We start from the raw sequence: 13,355 nt of genomic DNA, 5'->3' as shown, positions 1-13,355 counted from the left end.
CATTAGATATTTTTAGCATGCATATTTAAGTCAACTAAGTATTCTAAATTTCACAATCTGTTTCAGTTATAAAATTAAAAACTTTTTCGTTTAAATACAGTGTCTTTAAACACGTTTTTTTTTAAACAAGAATCGCGTTTATTTGAGGAAAAGCCACAAAAAACTGGCCCAATAGTCACACGCGGTTCTCTTGCCATTACCAGGCGGTCCTTGTTATAGCATGATAAAAAATATTTTGTTTATAAGGGACAGTTACTCATGTTGAAATAAATTTGTTTTTTGTTTTTCAGCAGCAACAACCTGCTTCTGTTTCAGAAGACGAATCAGTGAAAAGTGATTGATGTTTTTTTTTCTAATCATACTTGCTACTCATCCTATGCTCAGTCTATTTATCATAATTGAAATATTTTATTTGGAAATATTACATTAATTTGTTGCACTTCAAACAGGTGTTTCCGAGCCTGAAAATAATGTGGATTCAACTAAGAACGGAAAGTCTACGAACGGGAAGAAGGGAAAGAAACAAGACAAGACTGAAAGGGTGACACTGCGTTCAGTTACTGATTTATGCCCATAACTTTCAAACAGTGAAACGTGTTGGTATGGTTTAACTAGTTGTGGTTTCTTAGTTTTTTTCCACCCACTTAACAATTATTTGGATAAACTTCTATTTTAGATGTTACTGTCGTTTGATCTATTTCACATTAAGAAGTGTCTTTAGCCGCCTAGCAAACATGTTGATAGACTTTCCAGTCATTTGTGCCGTGGAACTTGTTACCACTGCCATACATAGATTCACACAATAACAATTTCGATTCTGTGGTATTTTGTTATGCTATGAAAAGCTTATTTTATTAATTTGGGAATTATATCTACAGCGGCTAAGTCAGACCGACAAAAAGACTGAAGAGAAAACGTCGAAGCCCAAGCAAAATGCGTCGAAACAGGTATGTTTTAAACCCATATATATAAGTCATACGGCTTTGCCTCAATCTAAACCATTTAGTTTCTTTTTTGGCTGCGGACGTGTCACAGCCATACCCGGAAATTAGTCCTGTTTCAGTGATTTGAATAGTTTTCGGTTCCTGATCTGAAGTAAAATGTGTGGAAGCACATTCATTTACGTGTTTCGTACGGGCTTGCGTTTTTAATTCCATCACTCTCCAGACCGACTATAACTCTAAGGTCCCGCGAGTTCTTCATAACGCTACAAGTCAGTCACGATTGAACCTCGGCTTGTGTCACTGTCGTGCTCGTGCTGTAAGTCAACGTCCCCAACAACCCTTATTTTACCGACTTCCTGTCGTTGCGCCTAGTCAACTAAGCAACCGCTGTCGTGGGAAGCGACCTCACTCGTTTTCACACATTGCTATGTATGTTGCATTTTATTAGACGACAAGGTACAAAAAAAAAACAAAAACAAAACATATACATCTGGAACCTTTTCATTAATAAGAAATAAGCGAAACAACAAGGTAGCTGGACCATTGCTCCATCAATGTTCGTTCAGAAACTAGAACGTACAGTAATAAGAGGTATCCTTTGTATCAGCTATTGCAGATAAAAGAAACGCAAGGAATTAAACGATTACGTACCATTTTACAACCAATCGCAACAATGGCAACATCGAACACGTAACACCAGTTAGTGAAAGTTACAACTTCATGTTAAAATTTGCTATGGAACTCGTATCGAGCGAAGAACAAAGAATGTTGCTGTTTTGGTGGGCAGCTGTGGAATGTTTCTCGTCCTGCTCCACTTGACATCCTCTTCGTACTAAGGCCTGTTGGTTTTAGACAATTGGGGGTGGAGATTCTAGGCCCATACTGAACACGAGATTTCATATCACCGACTCACCCACAGTCCCCACCAGGGGTTGAGTTTGTTGGGTTTTAACCGCCGCCATGTCAATCAATTCCTTCCAGTCCTCCCATCCGCCCGTGGCTGGTTTAAACGAGTTGCTCGAACTATGACTTTTAGAGGTGGAGTTTGATAAACTTTGACCCTTTAAGTTTAAAGCCTTGTCTTCGTCATGCTCTTCGTCTATGGTTCCATCGCTATGTTTGTCCGCGTGATTGGATAATCCGCTCCCGGTGAATGACCGCGTCATGTTTCTCCGCCCGAGCTTGTGCACTAGACGCGATCGCATCTCCCTGTTGCGCTCGTGTCGCTCGCGTCGCGACTGTCCATCGCTGGTAACATTATTGATGACGATATTCGAAAAATTGGCGTTTTCGTTTCCATTCAAGCCATTTTGATGTTGCACCCCGTTTGTCCTTGGTGACGTCATCAGCTTTTGACGTATATTGCTCGGGCACAAGCATTTGCATAGTCTGCATACGGTGTGACGTACGAAGTGACGCACTGCTCGTTGTGTTACCGCGTAAACGATCGGATTAAGAAGAACGCTAAAGAAGCTGATAACGCGGGTGACATTCATCACTAGATGGCAGTGGTAACCCGGCATTCCCATCAAACCCTGAACAAAACATGAAAATTTTACAACGGATAAAAATCTGGACGTTTTTAAACGTAGTAGTTGTTAAGAATAGCGTAAAATCTTGCGCGTAAAACATGCACTCCGTGTAGCAGCATACCTCCGTTACGTAGATAAGTTTGGCGATTCTCTGTGGCAGCCAGCAGATTGAGAAAGCTACGACATACGCAACTACGGTACGTGACACTCGCATATTTCGTTCGGCATTCTTGTGTAAGCTCGTCTTGCGGAGAGTTCCGCCGCCTGTACAACGGTCGTTAAAGATTTTTAATGAACACATCGTCGATCATTGACAAGGTTACAATATTTACCGTGTCGCTAGGAAGTATCACTATGTTCTTTAACTAGTTTAGCATTAACCCGTTATCTATAAGTATGCTATTGTTAGACCCAGTATTTACTGCGTGTTTTGCTTGCATCCTGTTTTATACTTATACACCTGCTTGTCCAAATCGGTCTTCACTCACCTCCGCTTGCCCTTGAGGCCGCCGAATAGGCCCGGTTTCTGCAGTTAGATTGACCCGAATATTGTCTGCTGTATTGCCGTTTGGACTTGTAGAGTCTGGCGTGGCTGCTGTGTAGCAACTCTTGCGTCGATTCGTTTGCTTTATTTTCGACACTAGCTGGCGATGAAGGTTTGTCTTCGTGGTTTGAAAAACACGATTCCACGTCTGCTTAAACAGACAGCCATTTGTCAGTAAAATAATAATAGCGTACGTTATCAGTTGTACATTTTGCTCCGTTTTCCACTATAATGAATGATCTGTTTGCCGATTCATGATAATTATTGCTTTAATTGTTGATAAATATTTATCCTATTTCCGAATTACCTTTACTTCCACGCTGGTGGTACCTTCCATCATCAGTTACAATCGTACTGCTTCGAAATACTTCGCTTGACCACCTTCTAGTGTTCGGCTGCAAGTTGTAATAATGACCACTTGTGCCGCTATCCGCCGAACACGCGCGTTGTATCAAGGTCTGCACATAATTGCTCTTAGCGTTAACTTGATGTCGATCCGCTAAATCGTTTTTCTACTGGATTACAATACTAATACCGGATATGTAGCACGCCGTTACAATTAATTTTTATTTAACCCGGGTTACCTTGTCCGGACTTAAAAAGTTCGGGGCTGAGAGTCGGACTCCAGGACTCGTCTGAAGTGAAGTTTGTTCCGTTGGAAAGCTCTCCGCCGAACTCGCCGATCCGCCGCTGGTTCTTCGCATTTCAACGGTTGAGAAGGAAGACAAACGCGGCCGTCTCTCGCGAGCTCCCGCCCTAAGGCTGTGCGGACCCGGGCTACCTTGCCCGCGGTGCTCGGGGCTTGCCTGTTGTACCGTTATTAACGTCGTCGGGAATTTTTTCTTTGCTTCTATTCCGTTCTCACCCGAATTGTTGTTATCGTGTATGACGTCACAACTACATCCTTCCATCGTTCGGTGTCGCGATTTCGCCTTACGAAGCCTCGGCGGCAGATTCGGGGAATCCCTGGAGTACTGTTCGTTCGCCGCTTTGAACCTAGTGCTTTTGCCGGGAGTGAAGTGCCGTATGAAGTCGGACATCCGGCGCCCGATCGGCGCTTCCTCGATCGTATCGTCGGTGTTGTCGCTCTCCAATCGCTGTCGAGCTCGTTTTCCGATCATGTAGGCGATGGCTAGGTAGCTAATCACAATCGCCAAGAACGGCAGGAAAAATCCGATGGACAAGTTGACGACCAAGTAGTAGATTTTGGCCGCTCTTGACAAGCCTGGATCACAGACTCCGTTTAAATCGTTGTCTTTTGTTTTGGCCGTGATAAGCTCGAGGACTATCTTAAACAGTTCGCCGTAAGTTTCACGTTTTACAGCTGGAGTCGTCTGGTTTTCGTCGTCAGCCGAAAGATAGTAGACGATCCCGTCGACCTGTTCTTCCTCTTCCGGCTCGTAATCTATTCCGTCCTCATAGCTGTCCACATTTGTCGGGTACTGTCCTAGACTGGCGTAGTAGCTGTAGCTATAGTCCATTATCATGTTAATGCAGTCCTTCACCGAAACTTTGTTGTAGTCGCTCACGTAGGTCTGGTTATGGTAGATAGCGTGTTCCAGGGGTTCGGCGCACTTAAGCATTTTGAAGGTGTCCTCTGGCCTGTAATGAAACAATAGCAATTGTTTGAGTAATCAGGAAGCATTTTGCTGATTCTATCATTTTGAAGCGGCACACTCGTTTCAAAACCTCACGCAGACAACCTGTCATAACTGTTTTTTCTGCAAATGGCAAGACCCTTGCGAGAGACAGGGATTATCGGTGTCCACTGACAGGTTGGTATTTATCTTCGGTCGGCCGAAAACATTGACGAATAATGGCAGACAAAAGATTCCTTACATGCTCTGATCGAGTAGTAGGTGAGTCTGCTCATGCTGAGTGATCAGGTCCGGATTGATGAAGCTGGGAAGTGCGCAGGAAAACGCTATCAGCCACATCGCGACACTAACTCCGTAGATGAACTTTCGCTGAAAACGATACAAAATACTTAAAGATAAAATTCCTTACTAAATACCTCATACAAAATTTGTAACAGCGCTTCGCATATACACTGTTCAATACAAAAACGTTACATTCTAGAGATATGGTAGAAAGTGCTTGGCATATTTAAACAATTTTTCAAACAATCTTGATCCTAAAAATATCCAGTTTTCTATGATATCACACTTCTTATACTCGATGTAAAATAAATCAATGTACTGTTGAAAAAATCAAATCTGGCCAAATCACAGCAATCACAAAATTATCTTACGTTGAACTGGTATCGCTGACAACGCAGCGATTTCCACACGGCCACACATCTCTCAACGCTCATGGTTGCCAGAAGAAAAATATTGTTGTAGTAGTGGAAGTAGTAGACGGCCAACGTGAACCGATGCAGCAGTAAGTTTTTCTCAACATCTTCTACCGATTCGACAATTTGGGAACCTAAAAATAACAAAAACCGCGTTTTTATTACAACTGAAACTCATTGTTTTTTGACTTTGTGAAACTTTGACTTTGACTTGCGGCGAATAGTTCCGTGGAAACTTTATTCAAGGTTGGACTCGTAAAATGAGCCGATAATTGCCCATTATGACATCATAGTACAGTTCTCAGTTTCTGCTCCAATAAACAGGTTGTTTGAGGTACCAAAATGGTAGGGAATGTAGAAAATATGTTTTGCGCTTTTCTCGTTTGCCTGTTGATGTTGATATAAGATACAATACAAGAATTTGCCAAGAATGCTCCCGGTAACCTCCTAATACTCCGGTATTAACGCCAGCTTTGTTTTGTTTGAAGTTTTAATCATAATCAAAACTTTCGTTGCAGCAATTTTAATGAAAGTGTCAAGCGAAGTTTGCTTCTTATTTTAAGGTAGAAACTGTGGCTATCCAGGTTTTATTGGCTTCTTACGCTTGCTTTAATCTGCAGGTGTCGTGGGTTTAATTTTAGAATAGGGGCGTCATATTCCAGCGCAGTATGACCTCTAATCATTGTATAAGGGTGCGTAACCCTCATCTTGACCCGATTTTTTATTGCGTTTCTGCTTCCTTTTCCACCAGAGAGCTGCACCAACCAAACCTCAACGGTTTTTAATTTTCAAAATGGTGGTGACTTCACAAAATCAAGTGTCAGGCATTGTAAACAAATCGTGAAATCTTTAGTCGGTCGTGAGGCCTTTGCTGTTGTATTTACAATCACATTTAAGATCGCCGTAGCGCCGCATATAGCCACAAACTGTAACAACTTCTCCTTAAATGCCCCGCTCAAATTCCAACGCGCTGATACACTTGTCAAGTGCAGGAGTTGCCCTGAGGGGTTGCGCAGATCGACGCAAAAATCGAAGTGGATAATCTTGAGAAAATCCAAGTTCAACTATTTAATTATCTTGGTGAGAAACTTTTTCATGCGTGTTACATGCGTAGTTCGATTAGATATGCTTCGCCCTGAGAACTGCAATCAGTTTAACCAACTGAAGCTCGTTTAACCTTTATTGATAAGTACTTCGGTTCAGGTCGCGCTGATAACGTAATTTTACTCCAGTTATTTTAGATTATAAAAAAATGGCGATATGTTGCTCGAAAAATTCCCTTGTAAACGTTTCGTATGCTCGCAGTCACAGTAATTACAAACAGTCGCTTGTTCTCAACCAATAAGCACACACTGCAACACATTTCCGCATTCTTACCGGTAGGGTCGGGGATCTCTGCTTTGTTGGGAAGGTCGTCCAAGTAAACTGATGATATGATGAGCCACACCAAACAAACCAGGAGATCCGTGATAGCTATCTGGATCATGTAAGTCGTGTAAATCGAGCCACGAACCTGAAAAAAAATCGCAGCATGGCATAAGATTCTGATTCAGACTTGCAACAGAGGTCTGATGTAACTTCTTAAGTATAAATCCAATTGTCAGTTTAGCTCTAACATAAGGATTGTAACCTGTTGAAATGATGTTTCACATCCATGTTTTGATTTAGTCCTTTTCATGAAAACACATGACTTTACCCAATATTTACAGTTTTATCCGCCGACACTCTGTTCCCATAATTTACATATTAATTTCGCCGATGCCGTTTTTTGAAATAGTTTGCGAGGTGATTTTAATTAGGAGCGCGTGCAAATGCTTCGTTGCATGCGGTTCCATTGCGGCATTCAACATTTTCGTCTATTTCTGAAGCGATTAATGGTCAAAAACCGCATTTAGACGTTTTCAAAAGCGTGTCTGTCGTTTTACCGAGTGCTCATGAAATTAAATCCGAGTAGTAACGTACATAAACATCCATGATAATAGCTTAAATTTTTCTATTTTTTTTATTTTGCCGCTTTCGCTCACGCGTCGGCATCACCAAAGCCTAAAAAACTTGCGGGATTGTTTTCTTGTTAATTTAAATATTTTCATACGATTTCAGCCTTATTTTTGCCGTGTTTAAAAACCAGTAGGATGAGTAATCTTTGCTAGAGCTGTCTTTGCCATGTCTTAATGCGCTAATGGACGGCCATTGTTGTGATCGTTTATGCCACGACTTAACGTGGCTAAAACCGCAAGAAGAAATCACGCAAACTCAAGTTTATTTATGTGGCTGACGAATCAATACCATTCGACGCTCCAGGACTCTTGGTTTATATAAAACGTCCAATATTCAGTCCAATGCTTCTGAATACTATAAAATCAAATGCATTAACTATCTGTCGCGCCATAAAATAGTTAAGGAGCGAAAAAGCGTTGCCAATTTACCCGCGTATGGGCAGTTTGTTGCCGTGGGTACAATCGATAAATCCGGTGGATATTTGCGTTAATATTTCTTCCACATGAAGCTGTCTCCCTACCTGTTTTTTCGTGAAGAAGATGACCAACATCCCGATGTTGAGCACCATCCCGCAAATGCACAGGAGCAGGATACTGACATGCTCAGCCGTTGCTAGTTCCATATGAGCTTCTAACATAGTCATTATTTCACTCCCCGTTACCGTATACTGATCCATAACAGCAGAACAATAATACCTATTTTCTATTTACATACATACACCTTTTGCACCAATCGCCGGTTGTACCGTAACGATTTCACCTAAACACGAAGCATACAAACCAAATTAAACTTGCTAGTCGCCATATTTAAAGCATAAGTTGTAGATTTCTTATCACTATTAGCGAGTCGCTGTATTTGCATTATTTACGTGGACGTTATCTGGTCACTAATCTGTCTAAATTTCATGCAACACGTTCCACTCATCACGTAGTCTTGAGGTCAGTAATTTAGCTTCGGCTGAGTTGATATTCTATCGTGAGAAATAATAACTTTTTGCTGGCGTTCTACGTAAGTAAACCTAAGTAATTGCTGGTTTACTGACTACTGATTCGTCTTCGTCGAAATTACATTTTTTTAAGGCGCGGTGGTAACAACTGAGTTTTAAGTTCTTTTCTCTTTCCAATTAAGTTATCAAAAAAGGAAATCTTCTTTTTTCTAACCTGAGCGGGGTTGGTTTATTTCATTTTCACGTCGAGCATCAATCAAGTCACGCAAGAAGGTCACACTTGAATGCGCTTCAGATATTTTATCCCCCCACTGGATGATCGAACGGCGGGCGCCTTATCTACTTTAGAAACGATATTTCATCCCACCCAATTGCACCTTTAGCTCGTTTATAAAGCTCATATCTGCACTTGATCCGTATCTGTTGTCTGTTGCTATCCCTGTCTCAACAAATGCACTTAACGGCGCAATATGTCACGTCCAGTAAACGCTGTCGTTTAATCGTAAGGCTGACGATGACAGTTCTCATAAACCAGTCATTCAAGCTACATCTGACAGGCTGAATAATCTCAAACCTTGTAGCTCCAGGTGCATTTATTCTTTCGAAAGTCAATCTCGAGTCGTTATCAAGTCCTGATTGTTCAAGACAGTCGGAATTATTCCGGTTTTTTTCTACTTTCTTCGTTGCGCTGCTACACGCTCCTGTACCAAACGAGCGGTCTATGTCACGCCATCGATAAGCATATCACCGTCTGACTCATCCATCGCTCGTAAATATCAAATAAAAATGATCGGAATTCTCCACTTAATTGTTTAACAAGTCAATAACAATAAACAACGACGACCCATCTCTAGTCCACAACATGGGTGTGCCAGTCGCAGGACAAAGAAACATGTGTCGACGATTTGTTGTTTATAGTATTCTCTGAAAAGAACATGAACAACATTATGATTTGCTTGTACAGTTTGATTATTATGCACTCAGCCTGCAGGTTGGAATTGTCACGCTTCGAAAAGCTTGCAATGTTAGTCATGTATCTTTATCATACACTTAGTTTGGAATTGAGTTAGCTGGCCGTATACCTTTGGGAATTCGATTACGTTTAAATATAAGACGAACCGAATCAGTTTGTGGTTGATGTATATACAGGCATTTGTTATGTCACTAATCCGCTTGTGTAAACTTTCCGCACCTCCAAGATCGTTCCTTATTCAATTACAGCGGCCAGGGGGTGAATTATTCCCAGGTATTTTTGGTCGTTTTCCTTAGTGACGTCACAAACTCTTTTGTTTCCTACCAATCTCAAGTGTGCGAGTGACGTAAGAAGAACATGTTTTTGTCAATATTGCACATTTTTCACGTTTTGTTAATACTACAGCTTAAAAGCTTACATATGACGTTAAGGCTTTTTCCTTTGTCATAGGCTTCACAGGGTCTTTGACGGAACATGTCCACTAACCTCGTAAATAGCCACATTTTCCTTTACACACCCACAATTACAGCCAAGGTAATTACGTCTACATACAGAGTATATGCTCGGTGGAGGGTGCACATACCCGTAAGGGATCCATAGCAGAGTAAATATCATGATGGTAATAAATTCATAAACTTTGCGATAATTGGCTCGAGTCGCTATTGGTCTTATTCTAGCAATTTATTTTGTTTTGTAACCTTATTTCTATTGAAATTATTATGACCGCGCGTCCAGGCGATTTTTCACCGATCTCGTAGCTTCTGGTTATTTGGGAAATAAAGTCAACCCCTGGTATCGATTTTTATGATAAAATTATCGTATTTCTTATCGTGACTGCAACCGTTTCTGTTTTCGCAAAAAGGCACTTTCTCAATCGGACATAGTCGTTTGGTCGCAATGACCAAGCGTTCAGACATGCGATTATCGCAATTAACCATCTCGTCCTGTAGTCAACATTGTTGCAGTGCACTGGGGTCAGGGAAAATTTTTTCAGCTGCTAAAAATTGGCAGACAAAACTACAGATTATTAGTTCATTTACGGTCTATTGTTCACGCGATCACCAAAATTGTCCCTTCATGTATCGGGCTATGACTGCATTCACTCTTAACCCAACTTAATCATTTTCAAGCCGCCTAAATTCTTTCCAAAATAAGAACGAACAAACATGGAATTAAATTAAGGTACTGCGGTCTATTCCTTACTAGGGCAGTTACCTGATTCGTATTTTTAAGACCTGTAAGTTCGGCCTGGGCCACCAATAAACTTTTAAGGGGCTGTTAAAAATCTTCATTGAAATTCTCTAGAATCGAAGCACTTACGCTCATTGAAAGCTGACATTGAACACTGAGTACATGGCTGACTGAGTGCACAAGTTAAAAATCCCAGCCATCTGACTACGCGAAACGATCTCTGGTACTTACGATTTCCGGGTAGAGATTAAATTTCGTCTCTGGGAAGTTTGTAACTTTAATTACCGTAGCTTGAAATCTAAAATCCTTTTCTTGGTCGTACTGACATAAAAACCACCGTGCCCGTCCAAGAAAATCCTATAATTGGGACTTTGTGGGTTCGGAATTTAAGCTGAAAATTTACCGTTTCTTTCAACCTTAACCTATCTTTAGCAACCGCTTAGGTTTCATCAAGAGCCTTAATTATTTTCACGCTTTAAGCAGACCGGCGTTCTAGCAGTCTAACCCGCACATAGTCACACATTTCAAGTGAGCATTATGCTGCCAACTGATGGGATATTTTGTTACGCGTCGTTTGGTAAAACTCAACAGGCCTGAAAGAGAATAGGCATCACTCCTCGTGTTTGTTGATGCTTAGACGCTCCAAATCCCCTCGGGCATATCTTGAATTAAAACGAAACTTCTATTGTTAACTGTGTCTGGCTAAGTCGCCCAGTACGCAACTGTTTTCAAGAACGCCCCAGCGCTGTCGCACACATGCAAGCCAGAAATCATAACATATTTACATTGTCTACACTATTTGTATTTTTGCTGCCTCTGTCTTTCTTAACGCAATTAGTCAGTAAACACATTTTCAAGTCAACAATATCGCCTTGTTTACGGACATTTTTACAGCTTTTCGCATGCGAATTAATCTTTCAAGCGGCGTGTGGTTTTACCTAGAAAAGCGTTCAAAACGAACATAATCTACAGAACAAATAAGGCTTAGCTGTGCATAGGTTGTACGTTCATTTGAAATTCAAACAAAATTTCAAAGTTTGGCAAATTGCGATAAAATGTACATCTCGCCTTAAAAGTACTAACACCTGCTAATATTTTTATTAAACCCGACGATTATTCGTAACTATGACGTCATGTCAGAAATTGTGATCAAGCAGCGCAAAATGTCCGGATTTCTAAGCAACATGGGTGGTCTGCAAAACTCAATCAAACGCCAGTTTTAATCAAACCTCCGCCGATTTTGATAACCGCAAGCCCCACAGCCTTTATCTACCCTGCAGGTTTTACCAAACTTCTAAACTTTAGATGTAGATAATGATGCAATGCAAGTTTTTCTTGCTGTTAGTCTAGCCTTCAAATGCTCTCAGAAGAAGCAGTACCATATAGTGTTCGAAGCGCTTGCGGTCACAGTAAAAATTCATTCGTTTATTGACTTCTGCTCGCAACATAGGTCTAACAGCGGGGCTAGGTCCGCGCTGCCGTAAAATAGTTTTTCACGGTCACTTGCACCACAAGGACGTCCCCCAACGATGCTCATTTCTTTGTTTTTCTTTTATTGCTACTCGATGACGCCATTACGACAAGTATGTCATCATAAGGGGATATTGAATCCCCCTTGTTTATATTTCACAGTTGCACACTGTAACTGACTACAGTACACGTCTGTGTTCCGGCGTAGGGGTAGGGCTTTAAAAACGCTTAGTATGATATTTTCTTTTTGTGTGTTTTTCGTTATGGATGTATGACGCAATTATAGATTTAAGGCAGCTTGCTTTTTAGAAAGCTCGTTGTTATATTCCGATATTCCGCTTGTTGTGACGTCATTACGATTTAAAAAGGGGATTTAGGCGACCCGCTTTCTTTCAAACGACCCCAGCTTGTAAACCGATCGTTTATTCAACTCCTTACAATTGGCATAATTAAGCGTTGCTACTTGAAATATATATACAAGCGTTCATAGTGTCTAAGGTCCGTGGTATACATCCAGGCTTCCTGTCGGTCGTCGATTTATCAGAAGAGGAATTTTGTCTTGGCTACATTGCGGTTTTCAGTTTATACCGGCCAATTTATGTTATAAAGCGGCCAATCTATAACGATAGCTCCGTGGCAATGATAACGTATGCAGCAATAACATAAATTCTAAATTGAACGAAAGTGGTTGCTTGAAAAGGCGGTCAATTGGCGTAAAACCCAAATTTGACATTTTCTTCGAAAAAGCTTTCTGGTGTGAAGTCATTCATTGTTTACATAATAAACGCTCGTGACTTTCAAAAGTTGAGAAACGTCATAAAAAACCAAATTTTAACCAAAGGAGATGGAAACTCAATAACCGCAACATATATTTGACATGCGTTCGCTTGAATCGGAACATTATTTGTCAAAATATGTATAAAGTGCGAAACGGATGGAAGAAGCGCAGTGACTGACAGGATACAATTATCTGTTGAAATTCGTGCCACAAAGTCTTTGAAGTCTTGCAATGGCTTTCGATAATCGCCCAAAAGGAGATACCGTTTGCATTTTTGTCATGAAAGTGGTAGACCGAATGCGGGTAGGGTTAAATGCCCGCTTGGTATATTTTCTAGGCCGGCTAAGCCATTTCGGTCAGTAACCCGATATTAGCATTAAAGGCAGTTTACGATTTTAAGGCCTTCTTACTTTAACCTTGGAAGCTTTTTGTGACGTAACAATAGCTTTTGTGATGATAAATGACCACATCTACCGCAGTATTTGCCTGTTAATAACGGGCTCGCACGACAGGTGGTATTGCGTTAATCTTCCAAAAACCCACACCAAAAGCATTTTTTCCTCGCAGGTTTTCGTCGATGCGTGATTAGGGGGTTAATTGCATGCTTCACGTCAAAACTCAGTCAGCTGACTGACACACGAACTGAAAATTGTCGTTGATATTTTTCACCGTATCTGCTAATCTCT

The 13,355-nt window shown here is 41.0% G+C and overlaps 2 protein-coding genes across 5 annotated transcripts in view; one reads left to right on the top strand and one right to left on the bottom strand.

Annotated features, from left to right (window-relative positions):
- The window catches only part of LOC143445110 (uncharacterized), a 36,298-nt gene that overhangs the window by 8,755 nt on the left and 14,188 nt on the right, over positions 1-13,355 (top strand). For 3 of the 4 annotated variants that reach the window (XM_076943985.1, XM_076943983.1, XM_076943986.1), the window contains 3 exons: positions 291-333; positions 450-541; positions 879-947. In XM_076943985.1, the coding sequence (XP_076800100.1) occupies positions 291-333; positions 450-541; positions 879-947 (204 nt within the window). The remainder of the gene's footprint in view (positions 1-290; positions 334-449; positions 542-878; positions 948-13,355) is intronic. The other variant, XM_076943984.1, reaches the window with a different exon arrangement.
- Positions 1,371-8,086, bottom strand: LOC143445111 (uncharacterized). Its single transcript, XM_076943987.1, has 9 exons — positions 7,832-8,086; positions 6,691-6,826; positions 5,272-5,447; positions 4,860-4,987; positions 3,605-4,622; positions 3,328-3,478; positions 2,965-3,168; positions 2,598-2,740; positions 1,371-2,479 (listed from the first exon to the last, which is right to left on the bottom strand). The coding sequence occupies exons 1-9, from the start codon at positions 7,985-7,987 to the stop codon at positions 1,841-1,843; spliced, it is 2,751 nt and encodes a 916-aa protein (XP_076800102.1). The 5' UTR covers positions 7,988-8,086; the 3' UTR covers positions 1,371-1,840.

The sequence above is a fragment of the Clavelina lepadiformis genome, chromosome 2 (genome assembly GCF_947623445.1).
Source record: "Clavelina lepadiformis chromosome 2, kaClaLepa1.1, whole genome shotgun sequence".
Classification (NCBI taxonomy): Eukaryota; Metazoa; Chordata; class Ascidiacea; order Aplousobranchia; family Clavelinidae; genus Clavelina; species Clavelina lepadiformis.
The sequence above is the reverse complement of the archived record's forward strand: the minus strand, read 5'-3'. Positions and strand labels throughout refer to the sequence as shown.